We start from the raw sequence: 18486 nt of genomic DNA, 5'->3' as shown, positions 1-18486 counted from the left end.
CTTAACGCACTGTTTACAAGGTTACATGGGTCAAAAACAATATGAAAACAATAACTCTTTGTGTATTTTGACAGGGCAAGTAAAAATCTGAAATGGCCTGACTGGGACGATTGAAAAATTGAGGGGCACAGGTAAATGTGACGTTTATTATAATGGGTTCATGTGAAGACTGTTATAAATTCACTTAAATTAAAAGTGAAATTGACAGCATTCAATTATACTGTAATAATGGCTATAATTAATGGCTAAAATTGAGAAATAAATCTTTTCCATAGGGACATCAATAGCAGTATTGGTATCAGTGATACTGGCATTCTTTCACAAAAATTAAACAAATATTTAAAATATTGGCTACTGTCTTCTTTATGTTGTTTCTGCATTAATTTGTAGATTAAAATGTCAAATTATTACAATATAAATATATATTTAAAAAAATAATGTTAGACGTGATAAATCATAATTAATTACAGAAAGATTTGCGATTAATTATTGAAATTTGTTTTAATCGATTGACATCACTAATATATATGTGTATATATATATATATATATATGCCTTGGCATGGATTTATGTTGAGTTGGTTAGTTTTTGTCAAAAATCAATCTAATCTAAAATTGTAATCGGGTGGATTAGAATGTGCTACTGGGCATGCTGTCATTTGCTGTGGAGGTTGTTTTTTGTTCCTTGCATTTTAAACACGGAAGCTGAGAGCTTCCTGAGGTGCCAGGCCAAGCGGCTGTGCTTTAAAACGGAGAAAAACGGCTGAACATCTGCTGTTGTCTGGCCTGAAGTACCATGTAGACATTTCTAAGCTTATGAATCAATGGCAATAAAATAGACACATTCACGTACAAACAATTCAAACATGACCTTTGACAAAAGCCAATGCAGACAAGTTTTCTCAATTCCATAAGGTGATGTAACACAACAGAGCGAAAAATTCCCAAGGCTTTCCCGAATTACCTTTTTCATGAGAATACCAATGAATTCAAAACACAACAATTAGACAAGACTGAACAAGCTTGGAAACACTGTCTTGCGTCAAGATGTGAAACATGGTACTGCATTATTTATCCATGTTTATATCTTGTCGTGATTGCCCTTTAAAACATTTCAGAAGTATCCAACAATTATAGTCAACCCATATTACTTCCATAATGATATATTTCCATGTGAAGCAAACAAACAAAAAGTACTTGTTTTTAATCCTTGGAGGAATGGATCATGAAAATGAGCGTTGAATGGAGCCAGACCTGATTACCAGTTTGCAGTTGATTGTGGAGAGGAAGAAAATTTCATCCCAGGAATTAAATCATATGAACAATAAAGATCAAGGTCATTGAGAGCATTTGAAAATGTAAATATGACAATAAATGGCTTTTAAGTGGTCACATTATACCAAATAACGGAAGCTAAAATTATGAATTCAAACATTCGCAGTTCTATGGTTTATTATATCAGTAAACTACACTAATAGTATCAGTAGCATAACACTAACAGATTAGCATACTTCTAGATAGCTAGCCTGCTAGCCATTAGCTGATTAGCCCACTTAGCAAAGACTATAGAATAACACAAGACGCGTCACTCCTATTGTTTATTGTTTTGTATGGGGAAAAGTGCAACGCTCAATATGGCGGAATAAGTTCCACCTTCTAAATAAGAGCCAATCGCTGATTGGTAAATTCATACGGATTAAAGTAATTACAGTTCCTAATATAGAAACAGTCAGACTTGCGCTTCCACTGCGCATGAGCTTGATCCAGCCTGAAAAATTTCGTTTTCTGTCATGATTCGAGCGTTTAGAAACAAAAAGAAAGTTGTTGTCAGATTTCATTGGCGATTTCAAATATGTAATTTAATCGTGAGCTTGGTGAACAGTTTTGGAGAATTTGATGTTTCCCCATTCAAAGAGATAGGAGCTGCACCTGCATGCCCAAGAGAGGTTTCAAAGATGGCCACCGAGTGAAATGACTCATCTTAAAAGGACTTTGTTTACGGTTAACAGATAAGCCAGTTAGCACAGCATACCTTTAGACAAACAGCCTTCTAACTCAATCAGCTCCCTACTTCAGTAGTCAGGGCACTGATCAGAGAGTCGGTCATTTTAAGGGCTGTCTCAATGGCAAAATCCTTTCAGTGCTCTGTAACATTTGATCCCAGAAAAATCCCACAATGCACCATAAAAAACAGGGAGCATCGATGCTCACTATGCTCCCTAACCAGAAATTACTTCACATTTCTGAAGTGCGAAAAAAAATAAAACTCAATATATATAATGACACGCAATAGAAGATTTGAAAAGACAATACGTTTTTACATTATATGTCAGCAGCATTAAACACATTTGAGAGAATGATTCAATTACCCATTTGTAAAGACAGTCACTTGGTTCATTTCAGAATAAATTAGCCGTACTGAACAAATCTTTTGAATGAATGATTCAATGGCTCACTCATTAATACAGGGAATTGCTGCCACTTAAAAAAAAATCATTTGGTATTTCAATATACAGAATTTTATTTTTAAAACAAATCTCATTGTATTATTTAATGCAATTGTCATTACAAGGTAAATGCATTTATGCCACCTCTGATCTGCATTAAACAGTCTGTGACAATCAATACATCTAAATGTCACTCCAGTGCAAAAATGGATTTAGTCAATAATGATAACTTAATAAAGATGATGATTTAATTTAATTCATAGCAGGCCTAGTGTGTTGTTTCTAACTGGACGAATAGATTACATGTATAAATTTGACATAAAAGATGACATGCATTTAATAAGGTTAAAAAAAAGGGTCCTTATAAAGGTTAACATCCCTTTTATACTAGTAGTCTAAAAGAATAGTGAAGTTGCCATCTGGCCATTTGTTAACATAGTTTTTAACACCTATTATTTTGGCCAAGAATGTGACATCATCCTGAAAAAAAAAAAAAAAAGTAATTTCAGAGTCAGCGCAAGCTCTTAATATTTTGATCAAAGATTACCAACACAACCTTTTTTTCTTCTTCTTTAAAAGAAGATTACCAACACAACATTTTTTTCTTCTTCTTTAAAAAACTGAAGAAAGCAAATGGCTGAAATTCTGATTTGTCATTGAAACTCCTGACTGGTTCTTCATGCTAATAAAAGTAATTCGTGGTATTTTGTTTATTAGGATGTTTTGACACTTGAAATGTTCATAATGTTCTTTTGCACAATTCACTGTGAGGCACATTGTCAAACATAAAACCTGTAAGAGAAAGCTTCATTATTTAGGGACAGACTTGTCCGTAAGGAACATTTTGATGTAATACTGCTGACAAAGTGGAGCAAAATCGAAAGCACTGATCTTAAGCCTCCCTAGAAGCAATGTGGGAAGACATGACGTGTTCACTGAATGTAAAATGATGAAGAGAGGTATTATTGAATGGAGCACATTAAATGGGATGGGAACACCCCAGGCATGGAAGGTTGAAAATAATCAGAGATGCCCAAAGCGGTCTTTTATGTCTTTTTTAACCATTCGTTTCAATGTTTATATTGTTTGGTCCTTCGTTTATGGTTTTGCTCTCAAGTTCCTTTCTCAGACACCTAAGGCGAAGCCGGCATGATTCTCTTTACACTTAAAAGGCACCAAATGTGAGGCATGAAAGATGGGATTATTCACAAAAGTGTAATGGCAGTGGTCATAGTAAAAATAATAATAAGGTTTTTAGATTAGATTAGAACTCCATTAACCAACTAAAGAAACCTGAAGCTGTTTCGGGGAATGGTTTGAGACAGTAATTATAACAAAGGAAACAGGAAGTAAGTGAGAAAGACACAGGCATGAGATGCATGATGGGCACAGTACACACACACACACACACACCAAGTGTTTCACTTCCTGCCCAACTCAAGTTGATTAATATTCATGGGACTATGTTTCACCAAAGAACTCTGGTTATGGTAGGTACCATGCTAATATAACAGGCTAATGGGAAACAGAGAAAGCTTTTCTTCAATGTTTTCCCAGAGTAGACTTCTGGGCGGCTCACAGATGATTCCCATCTAAACCACATCTCATTTGCAGAATCTGGTGACATTAGGATAAATTAGGCTCCAACTCAGAGGAAATTATATGATTGGATTTAAACTAATAGGTACTTTTAATCCATCCACCCCCTCCCCAAACCCCACTCCTCAATTATGTGTCTGTGTAAGTCTACTGTACAGTAACAGTGCTGTTTACTGCAGCTTTGCTTACACACAGGCTTAGGATGTGAACAAACTCTTAACCCTAAGTAGTAAATTCAACACGCAACTCATCCCACACTGTTTGTGCTACAAACATGAATGATATATAACTCGAATCATAGCTTGTTGAGAAGAAATGTGCTTGTACTGTATATTTTTTTAATGAACAGATGCATGATATTATGCCCTTAACTTCCATTGGATCAGAAAACTGAGCCATACGAAGGGGCCAGAATACTGAACACTTTTGACCTGGGCCTTTTGGAAACCACCTATAGCAACCAGAAATCATGGCAAAAAACAAAAACAAAACAAGTATCATATAGCATGTCAAATGGAAACAAGGTAAGCATGGTATACAACAAGTATCATAATTGGCAATAGGCCTTTATCAGATTATTTTTATTTATCGGTATTGGTCAGCATTGGATATTCAATTGTGCATGCCTTTGATATCATCTAACATTTACTTAAAGGAATAGTTCACTTAAAAATGAAAATTCGATCATCATTTCCTCACCCTAAAGTTGTTTCAAACCTGTATGAATTTCTTTCTTATGCTGAACACAAAAGAAGATATTTTGAAGAATGTCGGTAACCAAACAGTTGATGGAAAAGTGAATTTTTAAGTGAACTAGGCTATTCCTTTAATCTTTAAAAACAGTAATAATTTTAATTATAACACTAGTAAATCTGTTTAATAATAATACTGCTCTGCATTTTTCATACTTTCATTATAATGCTATGATGCATCATGCCTAAATTGTAGCATTTAAAACAATTGATTGAAAAAAATAGTACAGATTTTTTATATAATATTAGCCATTTAAATGATACTGACCATAACTTCATTAGCTAGGTATCAGTCAGAATACACTAAATAATAATAACAATGATCAAATTCAGCCAGCCTTACTATAAATCAGACAATATCTTTGAATCGTAACACACTTTTGCACAGCCATGCAACATTTACATTTTCAGAATAAAATGTGAAAATCTTCCTTTCTGTGTATTTTTAGTTATGTTATTTAGATACAAGATGTTTTTGTTGTGAGAACAAAAGGAACTGGCATGTTTCCCTGGCATTGCACACACTCAAGATCAAATCAGTAACTGTCAGGAAGTTAAGACTGATTGTGTAACACCTCAAGTTTCTTCCACAACTTTCTGCAAGAAAACATTATTCTAAAGAAGTGCTATTACTTCATCTTAAGGCACCGGTATCAATGCTTCTTATGTCGTAATTCTTGCGTGAATTTATGTGGGAAAACTTTTTGCTGTTGGTCGGGACTGCCTCTTGAGCAAATGTCTTGTAGTTTGTGCACCCCATTAGCAATGTGTTGTGTAGTAAGTCTCAAAAACCCGGTTTGAAATCACCAGTGTTTCTTACGTCACAAACTACCTTGTAACCAATCATGTCACGAGGGGGGCGGGCTTTAGCATAACATCATTAACTATGCTGCGAAGCAGGGGAGTATTAAGAGAAGCCAGGTTATCCCGGTATATTTTTCTGTTGATATGAAAAATCTGGTACTTTTAGCAATATAGCGGGTGAATTATGTTTATGATGTATATTATTATGTTATGATGAACCTTTCTCTACTGATGTTCTGAGTTGTTAAAAGCATTTCTAAGTATGCTGATTTTTAGAAGGATACTGATTCTAATGTCTGATTCTGAGAAAAGAAACGGGAACATGGTTTGTGTAACATTAGCAACATATTATTAGCTGTTTGATAAAGTCAAACAAAAGGTTAATCATATTAATTACCGTTATGTGTCCGACGTTGTAGAAAGCGATACATAAAATTAGCGGTCGACCGATATATCACCACGGCCGATATTCTGTATTTTTTTTAAATATCGGCATTGGCAGTCAGTTTTTCTGATTGGCCAATGTGATAGAAGCGAGACTTTTATTTTGACGGGTGGCGCTGAAAATGCTTGAGAACAAGCGTGCCGCACAAGCCCTGAAAAGTGAAGCCAAAACGTCTCGATCGCCCCCTGGTGACTGGTCCTAGTATAGGTCATAAGCCCCGCCTCGCCGTGTTATTCAATGGGACGCGAGACCAACTAAACAATTAAATTACACTTCAAATATATTTTTTCCAAAGGTGGTTTCTTTCATTTGCTGTTGTTTTTATCACGCTGATGTAAGTTCAAGTGTCTGTTTCAAAAATAAGTTGGTTTTTAGTTAGTTACGTGATGCGGTGGTGTAACGTCATGATTGACAGCTGTGATTGACAGGTTCTCTGAGCGAAGTAGTCACTGAAGCACCACGGACATTTTTTTCGGGATCTTCGGAGGACTGAGGAGATTGTATTTACTTTATTTTAACAAGCCTCTTGTCATACTGCAATCAATTTTCAAAAAAGTGTGCAGAATGCACTCTCCCGACGAGAGTGAGGGCGGAGCATTGACTTCGCGGCTTTACTTCCTGCTCACTACTGCGCAGGTCTGGTCCCGAGATCGCTACTGCGCAGACTCAAGTTCCAATATGTCAGCGCCATATCGGGACACTGGCGGCTTCAGTTCTCATCAATGGAAGAGAGCGAAGGGGCGTCGTCCATCTTTTTTTACAGTCTATGCTTGAGAACAGCAGCGCCTGATCACACTCACATTATCCGTCTTCATTAGTCTAATCTTTACGGTCTCATATCTTTAACAGTTATATCTAATATGTTATTATTAGATTGAACTGTTAAAGAAAGTAAACGGTATGTGAAAAAAAAAAAAAAAGCATCTGGCTTTTATATTATTAGTAACAGGCAAACAATATCCTATAATACTTTCTCATTTACCGTCAAAATGTGCTGTGCTATATCCAGTTCCCCACTATGTCATATTCATGCCATTTTCACTGTGTGCTCTATGTAAAATTAGTGTTACCTTGTTTTTATTTGAAAAAAATATGATTACCAATGTGCACATACTTACCATATTACTGAGTGCCCTGTTACCGTGCTTACTTCCTTTTTATTATTCATATATTTTAAAACAATTACTTTATTTGTGAAAAATACTGTAATACGATTGCAGAATCAATTGCCATCTAAAGCATGTTTATTTTAAAGCTTTATTTATTAAATATATTTCATATTTATTTCTAACTTATTAAATATTAGTTCAAATAAATATAAATTATTCATAGTATAAATCTCTTTATATCGGCCATGCTCTCTAAGGGTCTGTTTACACCTGGCCACTTCATGCGTTTTCTGTGATCGGATAGCTATCCGATCGTGAAAAGACCAGGAGTAAATGCCCTCCGAAAAGCATTCGATACGGATTTGAATCCGATTGCTTAAACCACTTCAGGAGGTCGTCTGGGCCATCTGGGCCGTAAAATAAGTCTCTGATGTCCCCAGAGTGTGTATGTGAAGTTTTAGCTCAAAACACCCCACAGATATTTTTATATAGCATGTTAAAATTGTCACTTTTTGAGGGTGAGCAAAAACGCACCGTTTTTGTGTCTGTCCCTTTAAATGCAAATGAGCTGCTGCTCCCAGCACAGGAGGCGGAGCTTCAACAGCTTGCATCTTTGTACCTCACACAGACATGCACTGAAAATTTCTAAAACTTTTAGCCTTTTATGTTCAAACCGGAGTCAGACAAAGATGGAGACAAAGATGGAGACTCAAGAAGAAGTGACAACAAGAATTGATGTAGCTTTTGTGTAGTTATCTTCTAGTCATTGATTAGCAATTTCTGTAATGATAATCTATGAATCACGTTCCCGGGGGCGGGGTTTATGTACATTTTAGGGTTCATGATGTCACTAACCTGGGAGGAATGCCGTGTAGTCCTCCCTACCAACCGTTTATTAGTCCTTAAAAAGCAATTTCTATAAAAGAAAATATCTCCCTTGTCTTTGAACTTTGAGCATCGTGACTTTGCAGATGTTGTTTAGGCCTATGCTCAAAAAGCAACATTACACACTACTTAAAGTTAAAAAAGTGAAATCATAATCAACCACCCCTTTAACTTTAAGCCCGGGGTAATTTAAGCAAGAAAAACTACACAGTACCTCAACAACACGACATAATGGATGTACTCGTCTCTTCGTGGAGGTGGAAAAACAAGTTCTTTGTGACCCACAATATTTCTTGTAAAAAAGATTTAAATGCAAAAGAAAAGGTATGAGAGAGCCGTTTTTGTCAATTGTATGTTTTAATTTAAAATGCTTGCGATGTTAACATAATTAGGCCTACATGTTTAACCGTTTTGCCACTTGCTTGAGCAACTTAATATATAAATCTATATAGAAGTAATGCATCGAATAATACATTTTTAAGTGTATTGAGTTTAAATGTGAGTACGTCTGTGAAAGAGTGTAGACCTACAACTACTGTGTACAAAAAGAATCGCAATGCTGAAACTTTGTTAGATTATTTTATAAAAGACGTTGATAATACAAATATTGAAAATACCGCAACACGCACTACACACGGAGTACTGTATGTGTGAAACAGGCGTTACATTTACAGCTATTTTAAGGCATGAATACTTTTTTTCAAAGTAAAATAACATTTAAATACGGCATTTTGGTGGTCAAAGATGAGTTTTAAGGGAGGGATACAATTATTGACTACAGGGGGACTTTAACACTCATGAAAGTTTTTTGAACCCTGTTGTATTGTATATTTCCTTTTAAAATGAACTGAGTTGGGAGGTGCAGTGGCGGAGAGCGTGCAGATACACACATTGCAACAGTAGATTTGGTAAGAACATCTAAGCGAATTCTAAAGGAAACTGATTCAGCAAAAGTTGGTCACATGGCGGCAGACATACTGTAAATAAAAATGTAAAAGTCTAAACAATTCAATTCACAACGCATCCGCAAAAAGTATTGAATTGTACATTCCCGGTGCAAAATCAAAGACATTAACTGCACAATTGACAGATTTTTTTTCTCATCCTGACAAGAATTAAGTGACTAACGTCAAAAAAAATGACAGTTAACTTCCTCTTTCTGGCCTAGCCACAGTTTCCTCTCCTCAACAACAGCCGCACACTTACTCTGTCAACTGACGCAGACATGAAACTCTGTGGCCAACCTACATTCTCAACATCCCGGTTTACATTATACAATTTTATACAATATTGCATATGCATAACCTTTACAAAGACTGCAAAACAGCTAGACTAATGTATTAACCTCCGAAGGACCCAAACAGACATAAAAAAATATGGGAATGTGTTTGTGTGTGTGAATCTATGCATGCGCTAGTCTCTGCACATGTGCGACACCTTGTTTGCATAGGCAAAGGGTAAACCAACTCCAGGGTAAGGTTAGATGCGCTTCCTCCTTAAAAAAAACATTTTAAATAGTATGTCAGGAAATGGTTTCAAGTTACTGTCATCTAGCAACAACCTACACATCCCAGCATGAACGCTCCCGATAAATTATTTGTTATTAAAGCAGCTACGTTTGTGATATAGCATGGCAGCCAATTCGAATAATAAATAATAGGGGTGTAACAATGTATCGTGTCACAATATATAGCAATGCAAAAATGCAATATATATTGTGAATAGTGACAAAATGTATTGTGTATAGTTCGCCCAAAATAAATAAATAAAAGAAATTGTGAGTTCAGTATCGTGATATGTATCGAATCGTGACATGAGGGTATCGTTACACACTTAATGCAGCAAAAAAAAGTCTGAATGGATTATAAGCCTAGAAAGCGCACAGAGAGTGCTCCCTTTATAATCACCAAAAAAACCTGTCACCTCAATTCATTGCGATCTCACAAAGTTCCGTTATAACCAATGAAGCTGACTGAAGCACAATAAATCTCTTATTTAGAGGACATCATTTCTTCACTTTGTTTGTTATAAGTTAACTTATAATGAGGATTTGCGAGTGTGCAGAACTTTGAGTGGCGAGTGGATTCTAATTGAAACACGTCTAATTATGTTCAAGAAATCATCTGATATGTTTGTGATTGGCAACATTGCTCAGCGCTGCGAAACACGTTGTAAATAGAAACCTTTGAAGCAAACACCAAATCTGTTTCGCCAATATTCTACTATTACGATGAAAACTGATCCTAGACCAGCAGTTATGGGCAGTTTTCCTCTAAAAGCAATGAGAAGCAGCAGCGACTGGTAAATTGAGTGAGAAGATTCCACACTGGTCTTAAATCCATGGCCAGACGAGAGCTAAACCTTGCCCAGTCTTACACAAGCTCCGCCTATGAGCGAAACACTTCCTGTTCCAACACACAAATATCAAGACTTGCACTTAAATAACTTGTACTTGAAAATTGAAATTGTGACATCATTTGCATTTTCACAAGTAAACTATCAGTGTAACAAATAAACACCTCTCTCTTTCATTTAAAAACGCTCTTCGTTCATGACTATCGTTTTCAGACATTTTCCAAAAGTTTCTTATCCACACTGAAACGTTGGGAATTCACCCTTACTGCGCATGCGTAAATCCTCACAAAAGCTCACTGAGATCATACAGAAGGAAAAATAAATAAAGTTATCGCGCAATTCTTCTGGCAGGATAATTTTATTTAGCAAAATATCTCACCATTCACCGATGCGTCCAGGTCACCATCTGTTTGGTCTAAAACGCAATTGCTCTCGCAAATGCAAGTACATTTTCTGTCAACTTTGCAAGACTGTGATATGAACAGTGTGCAAAGTAACATTTTAGCAACTGGCCCAATACCGGTATAAACATGAATATCTATTGGTACAATATGCATCACATGACTAAACATGCGTCATTGTTTTCAAGTACCTCTGGTTTCACAGTCCACACTGCAACGCCGTTTTCAAATAAAAACGTAAAACTTTTTATGCGTTTTGGCCGTTCATTTATACGACAACAGCGTTTCGGGTATGCTGAAAACGGGTTTCAAAGTGCAAGTTTTTGACGATGACGTCATGCTCATGCGTATTACATGTTCAGTCTATAGAGTTTCATCGCCATCTAATGGCCTGGCAGCAGAATACAGCGTTTTTAGTTCTTTTCCCAGATCCGTGTGAATGGGGATCGTTTTGACAATGGTGTCGTCTGTACGTGGAAAACTCAAAGGAAAAACTTCTCCTTTTTAAGCATATCGTTGTTGTGTAAACGTATCCTACAACGCGAAAACGGCGTTTTCAAATTTATCCACTTTGGAGAATGTTCAAAAAGCTTCGTTTTCATTAAAGGTGCCATTGCATGGATTATTTTATTATTTTAGAATGTTTCCTGGGGTGCCCTTATAATGTTAGTATGTTTTTTAGATCAAAATTTGTTATAATTTAGAAATAAAAGGCATTTTTCCTAGCCTGATTTTAGCCTCTGATTTGAACACTCTGTTTGAAGGGGCGTGTCTGCTGTGAGACTTCAGTGTAAACGCCCACTGCTGTGATTGGCTGCTGTGAGACTTCAGTGTAAACGCCCACTGCTGTGATTGGCTGCTGTGAGACTTCAGTGTAAGCCTGTTGATCACGTGAATGAAGATCTTATCATTGCAACGCAGTTTCTGCACTCTCACTAATGATTTCACCAATGCAAACATGATGTACGTACAGTAAGAGTTTCGTTGTGCAGTGTAACAGCGTCATTGATTTCATAACGAGTTTTGGCAAGTGTCCAGATAAACTCGCGCTGTGTGATTGACAGCTTGGCCGATTGGAAAGGGATTGTTCTTTGATCGCTTTCTGTATATATTTTAATCACAGTTTAAGTAAGATTATTTTCATCCTACTAAGAGAAACGACGTGAAGTTGATCGTTTAGTCACTGGCTTGATTTACTGATGCATAAACAGTATTGAACGACTTTGAGAGAAAGATTATCTGTCTGAACTTGAACAATTACACATCAGACATTCAAATAACCCACTGGTTCTTTAGAGGCTCGGATGAAGGAACTAAAAAAATACCTTTGTTTTCATTTGGACATCCAAACACTGAGCAACTGCCATGCTTCGCTCGTTTGCAAGCCATGATGTCTCTCGAAGAAAAATTATTCGGACGATGATTCGGCTGCGCAGTTCCGCCTGGCATTGAACATGGGCTGGCATATGCAAATTTTTGGAGGCGTACATATTAATGATTGCATCACAGTCGGTGTTATGTGGAGATTAGCCTATTTTTCAGGGGTGTTTTTCAAAAACGAGATTTAAATAAGAAGGAGAAAACAATGGTGTTTGAGACTCACTGTATGTCATGTCCATGTACTGAACTCTTGTTATTTAACTATGCCAAGATAAATTCAATTTCAAATTCTAGGGCACCTTTAATAAAAACGCCGTCTCATTGTGGACGGAAGGCCAAAACGGAGAGAAAAAGATGTGTTTTCAAACAAAAAAGTATTAGTGTGGACAAGGCCTAAGGTGTTACCATGACTGTTTATTGCGATTAAAAATGGTGTACGCCACATAGTTTAATGTGAATATGGTTACTACGATTATGAGCTTAAATCGCATTAGTTTGATCAAAATACTGTGTTTACATGAGATGGTTTAATCGCAATACTGCCAAAATTCCATTATAATCGCATTATGAGGGTGCATGTTAACGCACTGATTTTTAAACTAAACCATTTTAATAATAACACTGGTTCCCTTTTTTCATACAGCACATTACAATATTGTGATGCCTAAGTTGTAGCCTTTATAATGATTTATTTTTAATAATTTCATTTCAGAGAAAATAATACAGAATTTTAATATTAGACAATAATTATGTGACCAAAATACAAATAATAACCAAAAGATGATTTATTTATTTATTTATTTTTGGCATAATGAGGAACGTGTCATTATAAGCAAGCCCAAAATACACCTGGGATTTTTATTTTGTAAAATAAAATTATTTTTTGTATAATTAAGACTTCTGCTATACTATTTAAGACATTCCATCAATATAAATCCATGTATTTTGTTCACTCATTGTATAGTTCACCAGGCGAAACACAGCAATTTAAGATGTTTTTTTTCCTTGCATATTGCCATATTTCTCTGCAATCACATTTCAGATAGCTTTAAGACACCACAAAACAGCCACAATAAAATGACAGATAATTTGAGAATAAAAAAAAACAAAACAAAAACACACACACAAAAAACAACTTTTTCTATACGAGTGAACAGTTTGTTCATATGACATGAATATGATTGGATATCAACACTTATGACATATTTGATATAAACGTGAGCTGTGTACCTATAGTCTGACGTAACTCCTCACACAGGCTTATATGAGGGAACTGAAGCATCTGTTTCCATTTCTTGCTCTTGCCTTTTCTGTTCCCACCCCCTCCTGCAAAGGAATCAAGCAAAGATCAAATTAGAGGCAGGAACTGCATACAGGCTCTAAAATGCTATTAGATTACTATCTTAACACAGGTGGGCTTTAGAAGACTGAATGGGATATGAATACGTATATATTATCCTATTATGTGAATAAAAATAGGCCATATATGGGTAATTCTCCAATTAAGACACTTTTGAAAGCTTGAAAAATAAGACTTATTCACACTGTTTCATGGATGTTGTTAAAACATTTCTCAGATTTATCAAGTGGATTCTGGTATAATGCGTGATGGTATGGATGTTTGATCCAGTGTGATGGTAACAACATTTCTCTCTTTTAAGAGAAGACTTGGGCTGGCTAATACACCAGATAGCTTTGAACTGGAAATAAAAAGACATTTCTAAAATGTTTAGAGACTATTCTGGTAATGACACTTAATAAACCTACTCCGTGATCATGATGTAAAAATCATAAAATTATGACCAATCATATCTAAAATAGAAACGTTTGGGAATAAATTGCTAAAATGTTTTCCGTGACGACAATGACAGCAGTTTTGCAGACAGTGATCCTTTATTATAAAAATGTATATATATATATATTTTTTTTTAACATTTTTTGCACATACTACCATTCAAAAGTTGGGGGTCTGTAAGACTTCTAATGTTTTTGAAAGAAGTCTCATATGTTCACAAAAACACTTATTTGATCAAAATTACAGGAAAATCAGTAATATTGTGACATATTACAATTTCAAAAACTGTTTTCTATTTTAATATATTTTAAAATGTAATTTATTTCTTTGATGGAAAAGCTGAATTTTCAGCATCATTACTCCAGTCTTCAGTGTCACATGATCCTTCAGAAATCATTCTAATATGCTGATTTGCTGCTCATGAAACATTTCTTCTTATTTTGAAAACAGTTTTTGCTGCTTAATATATTTGTGGAAACTGTTATACATCTTTTTTTCAGAATTCTTTAATGAATAGAAAGTTAAAAAAGACAGCATTTATTTGAAATAGGAATCTTTTGTAACATTATAAATTCACTTTTGAACAATGTAATGCATTCCTGCTGAATAAAATATTAATTTCTTTACATAAATCTAATATATACATTTTTATATTTACAGTATAATTATGTACTGTAATATACATGATAAAATCTAAACTGCTCCATAAAGTATGCTAATGTGATTGTTACTTCATTTGAATCACAATGCGTTACATTGCATTTTACAGTTAATTTGCCATCGTGATGTTCATCATACGCTCATTTACAGGTTCATAATTGTGTTTATAGGGTCTACTAGAATAAGTCCCCAGTGAGTGAGTAGGGCATAGAGATGCTCACTTGCGATTGGAATTTGCCCACTCTCTGAACGCTCTGTTTTTAGGACTGGGTATCGATACAAGCGTCCCAATTCGATTGAGATTCTAATTCACAAGATCTCAATTCGATTCGATTCAATGATTTTTCACTGGCCCCACCACAGAAAAAAAGTAATAAATTAATAAAATAGTTCTTGTTTTTGACCCATGTAACCTTGTATTGTAAAAAATAAATGTTGACACCGAAATTTTTAGATACCATTGAAGTTTAATCATTCTCGATTCCAATTTCGATACCACAGCTAAAACTACTAGCTAATATAAATTTCAAAGATTATTAAATAGAAGTTAACAGTCAATAATAAAAAAAAGAACAAATCATTTAACTACAAGCAATAACGCAAATAAATAAATACAATAGAACAAAGATACGAATGAAGTAATCAGTGATTTTAAGTTTTTTTAGGAAGGTCTAACTGTAGTTCTCAGGTACAGAAATTGAATAAAGTAGTCAAATGTAAATCACTGTACAAATTAAATAGAAGTTAATCCTAATTGAAGTTACAAAAACGTTCTTCAGTGAAGAGCAGGGAGTGATTTCTTTGTCTTTTGTAGTTTGATTAACATTAAAAAAACAGACAGCAGCAGGAATATTAGTCTGCTGTCACTTTAAGATTAATGCATGGATACAACATAACGATACACATGCATTCTTTCTCTACTGTTTACTTAAGCCATAACCGACAATGTTTACTTGGATACTCGTAAAAGCAGGCATTTTGAGATAAATCTTTGTGAATTTGTCCGTTTAAGCACAGGGAGACGTGAAAGAGAATTCATTTTATTATTTGTGCCATGTCTGAGATGCGCAGTTGTGCGCGCACACAAAACTTCTCACACAGCGCATGTGTGAGTTATCTTTCGCGTGAATGCTTTCGTGACCATACAGCACTGGTCCGATCAGGACAGTGACAGTTCTTCAACCATCCGGAACGTCTTTTACGCTTAAATCGACCACATTTTTAAAAGCAATTAATCGAAAAATGTTTTGCCCAGCCCTATCTTTTTTAGCTTTGAGTACTTTAAAACCTGCCTTCCGAAAAGCACTGCTCTGATTGGTCAGCTGGCCCCCAGTGTGTTGTGATTGGTCTATCGCTTAGAGTGTGTGTCGGAAATGTAACGGCATACATAACCATCGAGTATCTGCTGTAGAGGCTTCCTGAGGTGCAGCTGTAAACACTACTGTAACTACGCTAACTATAGCGTCAGTTTTACCGCTCTAAGATTGAGTCAGAGTCCGATAATGACAATCAAGAAGAACAAGCTGATCAACCCTAAACCACCTTTGGAAAAAACAGCGTCTCTTGGACATGGCGACAACATACTACTAACACAACTCAACCAGGAGGCCTCAACCACCCTTTTTTGCATATGCCTTAGGAGGGAATTATTTAAATGAGGAACATTGTGGCGTGTACGTTTCCATGAAAAAACTCAAGACTACAATGGAAGCATTTCAGGGAGTTCAGAAACAGTGCTTACTGATATAGGTATAGATAATAACTTGTTTGGATTGACTTTGTGTGCTTTGTAACCTTGTAGACATTTTTCATGCTCAAACAGCAACATTACACACTAAAGAAAGTTGACCATGTAAAAAAGAAAAATGATTATTAAATTCAATTTGAGAAATTCTGGTGTAACATGAACAGGCGTAAGATTTAGTCCCTGTTGTACATCTTTACATTCAGCTCGCATCTAATACGTCCCTGGATTGATTTCAGGAAAAGAATCACGCCAATGCCGTGAGAATGTCCTGCTGGCCCGCACTTGTCCTAGCTGACGTCATCAGGGCAGCTCGGGCTCCCCGATTAGAATGACTGGCCCAGGTGCTGGGCCCGGCGAGCTTGTCAACAGACAGCGCAGAGAAAGGTCAGGAAGCGACGCTGCGCGTGGGACACGCTCGTCGGGAATGGAGAGGACTCTTGTGAAAGCTACGGCCAGGTGTTTGCATTGTTGCTAGGTTATGAGCGAATTTGAAGAATAGATTCAACGCTAATGGGATAGGACGGGAGGGCAGAAGATAAAATGATAACAAATGTACGGGAGAAGCTTGTGACTGTGATCTGATAAGAGTTCAAAACACAACTGTACGTCACAACAAAGACTTTCTCACAGAAGAGACTCTAGATGAGCCCAGTTGAGAAACCTCATTATCTTACATAATCAAAACCTGCTGTGAAAGCCCAGACTTTGCACCTCAACTTACCTCAAAGATATAACTCGACAATAATTAATACGTAAAGTCAGGCCGTGTGCTAGAGGCAGTTCAAACCAATGATCATGCTCACTGATCATGATGTAAAAATCATCAAATTACATTTTTGACCATAAAACTGCCACTGATCTGTGATAGTAGAGATGTGCCATGATAACAAATCTAAACCTTTTGCTAAAATGATTGTGGTGATGATAATGAAAGCTGGTTTGCGGACAGTGACTCTTTATTACACAGACATAAATGGTAACACTTTACAATACGGTTAATTTGTTAACATTAGTTAATGTATTGACTAACAATGTACAATACATTTGTTACAGAATGTCTTAATCTTTGTTAATATTAGTTAATAAAAATACAGCTGTTCATTGTTTGCTCATGTTAGTTCACAGTGCATTAACTAATGTTAACAAATGTAACCTTTGATTTTAATAATGTATTAGTAGCCTAAATGTTGAAATTAATATTAACTAAGATTAATAAATGCTGAAGAAGTTTTGTTCATTCTTAGTTCATGTTAAGGTAGTTAACTAATGAACCTTATTGTAAAGTGTTACCAAAAAATTACATAATGTTCAAAAACTTGGGGCTGGAAATATTTTTTTTTATGTATTTGAAATAAGTCTCTTATTCTCACCACAGCAGCATTTATTTGATCAGAAATACAGGAAAAACAGCAATATTGTAAAACTTATTACAATTTAAAATGTAATGGCAAAGCTGCAATCATTTCGTAATGGTCAGAAATCATTTTAAAATGCTGATTTGCTGCTCAAAAAACATTTCTTATAATAATCAATGGAGAAGACAGTTGTGCTACTTAATATTTTTGTGGAAACATTTTTCCCAGGATTCTTTAATGAATAGAGAGTTCAGTAGAACAGCATTTATTTTGTAACATACAGTAAATGTCTTTAACGTCACAGTGTGCTATTTGCAATTCAAACAAATGGTTTGCAGTGGAGAGATTACAATGGTACGGATACAGTAGCAAACCTCTGTCATTATCGTTGTGGGAAGTTGCCAAGATGCAAATGGCTTGTGAAATATACTGTTTATGCAGCAGCAGTGCAGAGGTGAAGAGGTTTCATTCACTGTGTGCAAAACTTGCCTCCAGCACTTACCAAAAAGGCCCTGCATTCATCACACTATTCACGATATAAATCACCAACAAAGTATAGAACATAGCATATAAAACACTCATCTTCCTTGTTGTGCTTTCTGTTTAACAGCTCTTCTGAGAAAAAGTGGAACGAGCCCTATAAACCCTGTGGGTTCCCATCATTGAAATGAAACACCTCCATTGTTAAAACTTCTATTAAACTTTTGACAAAATCACACCGGAACATTCAGATCTGTGTTGGCGCTGGCGCTG

The 18486-nt window shown here is 35.7% G+C and overlaps 1 protein-coding gene across 1 annotated transcript in view; it reads right to left on the bottom strand.

Annotated features, from left to right (window-relative positions):
• The window catches only part of grk6 (G protein-coupled receptor kinase 6), a 78196-nt gene that overhangs the window by 38412 nt on the left and 21298 nt on the right, over positions 1-18486 (bottom strand). The window contains exon 3 of the mRNA XM_079898328.1: positions 13407-13502. Within this exon, the coding sequence (XP_079754454.1) occupies positions 13407-13502 (96 nt within the window). The remainder of the gene's footprint in view (positions 1-13406; positions 13503-18486) is intronic.

The sequence above is a fragment of the Squalius cephalus genome, assembly GCF_949319135.1.
Source record: "Squalius cephalus genome assembly, chromosome: 17".
Classification (NCBI taxonomy): domain Eukaryota; kingdom Metazoa; phylum Chordata; class Actinopteri; order Cypriniformes; family Leuciscidae; genus Squalius; species Squalius cephalus.
Note: the sequence above shows the minus strand (reverse complement) of the source record. Positions and strands in the feature narration are given on the sequence as shown.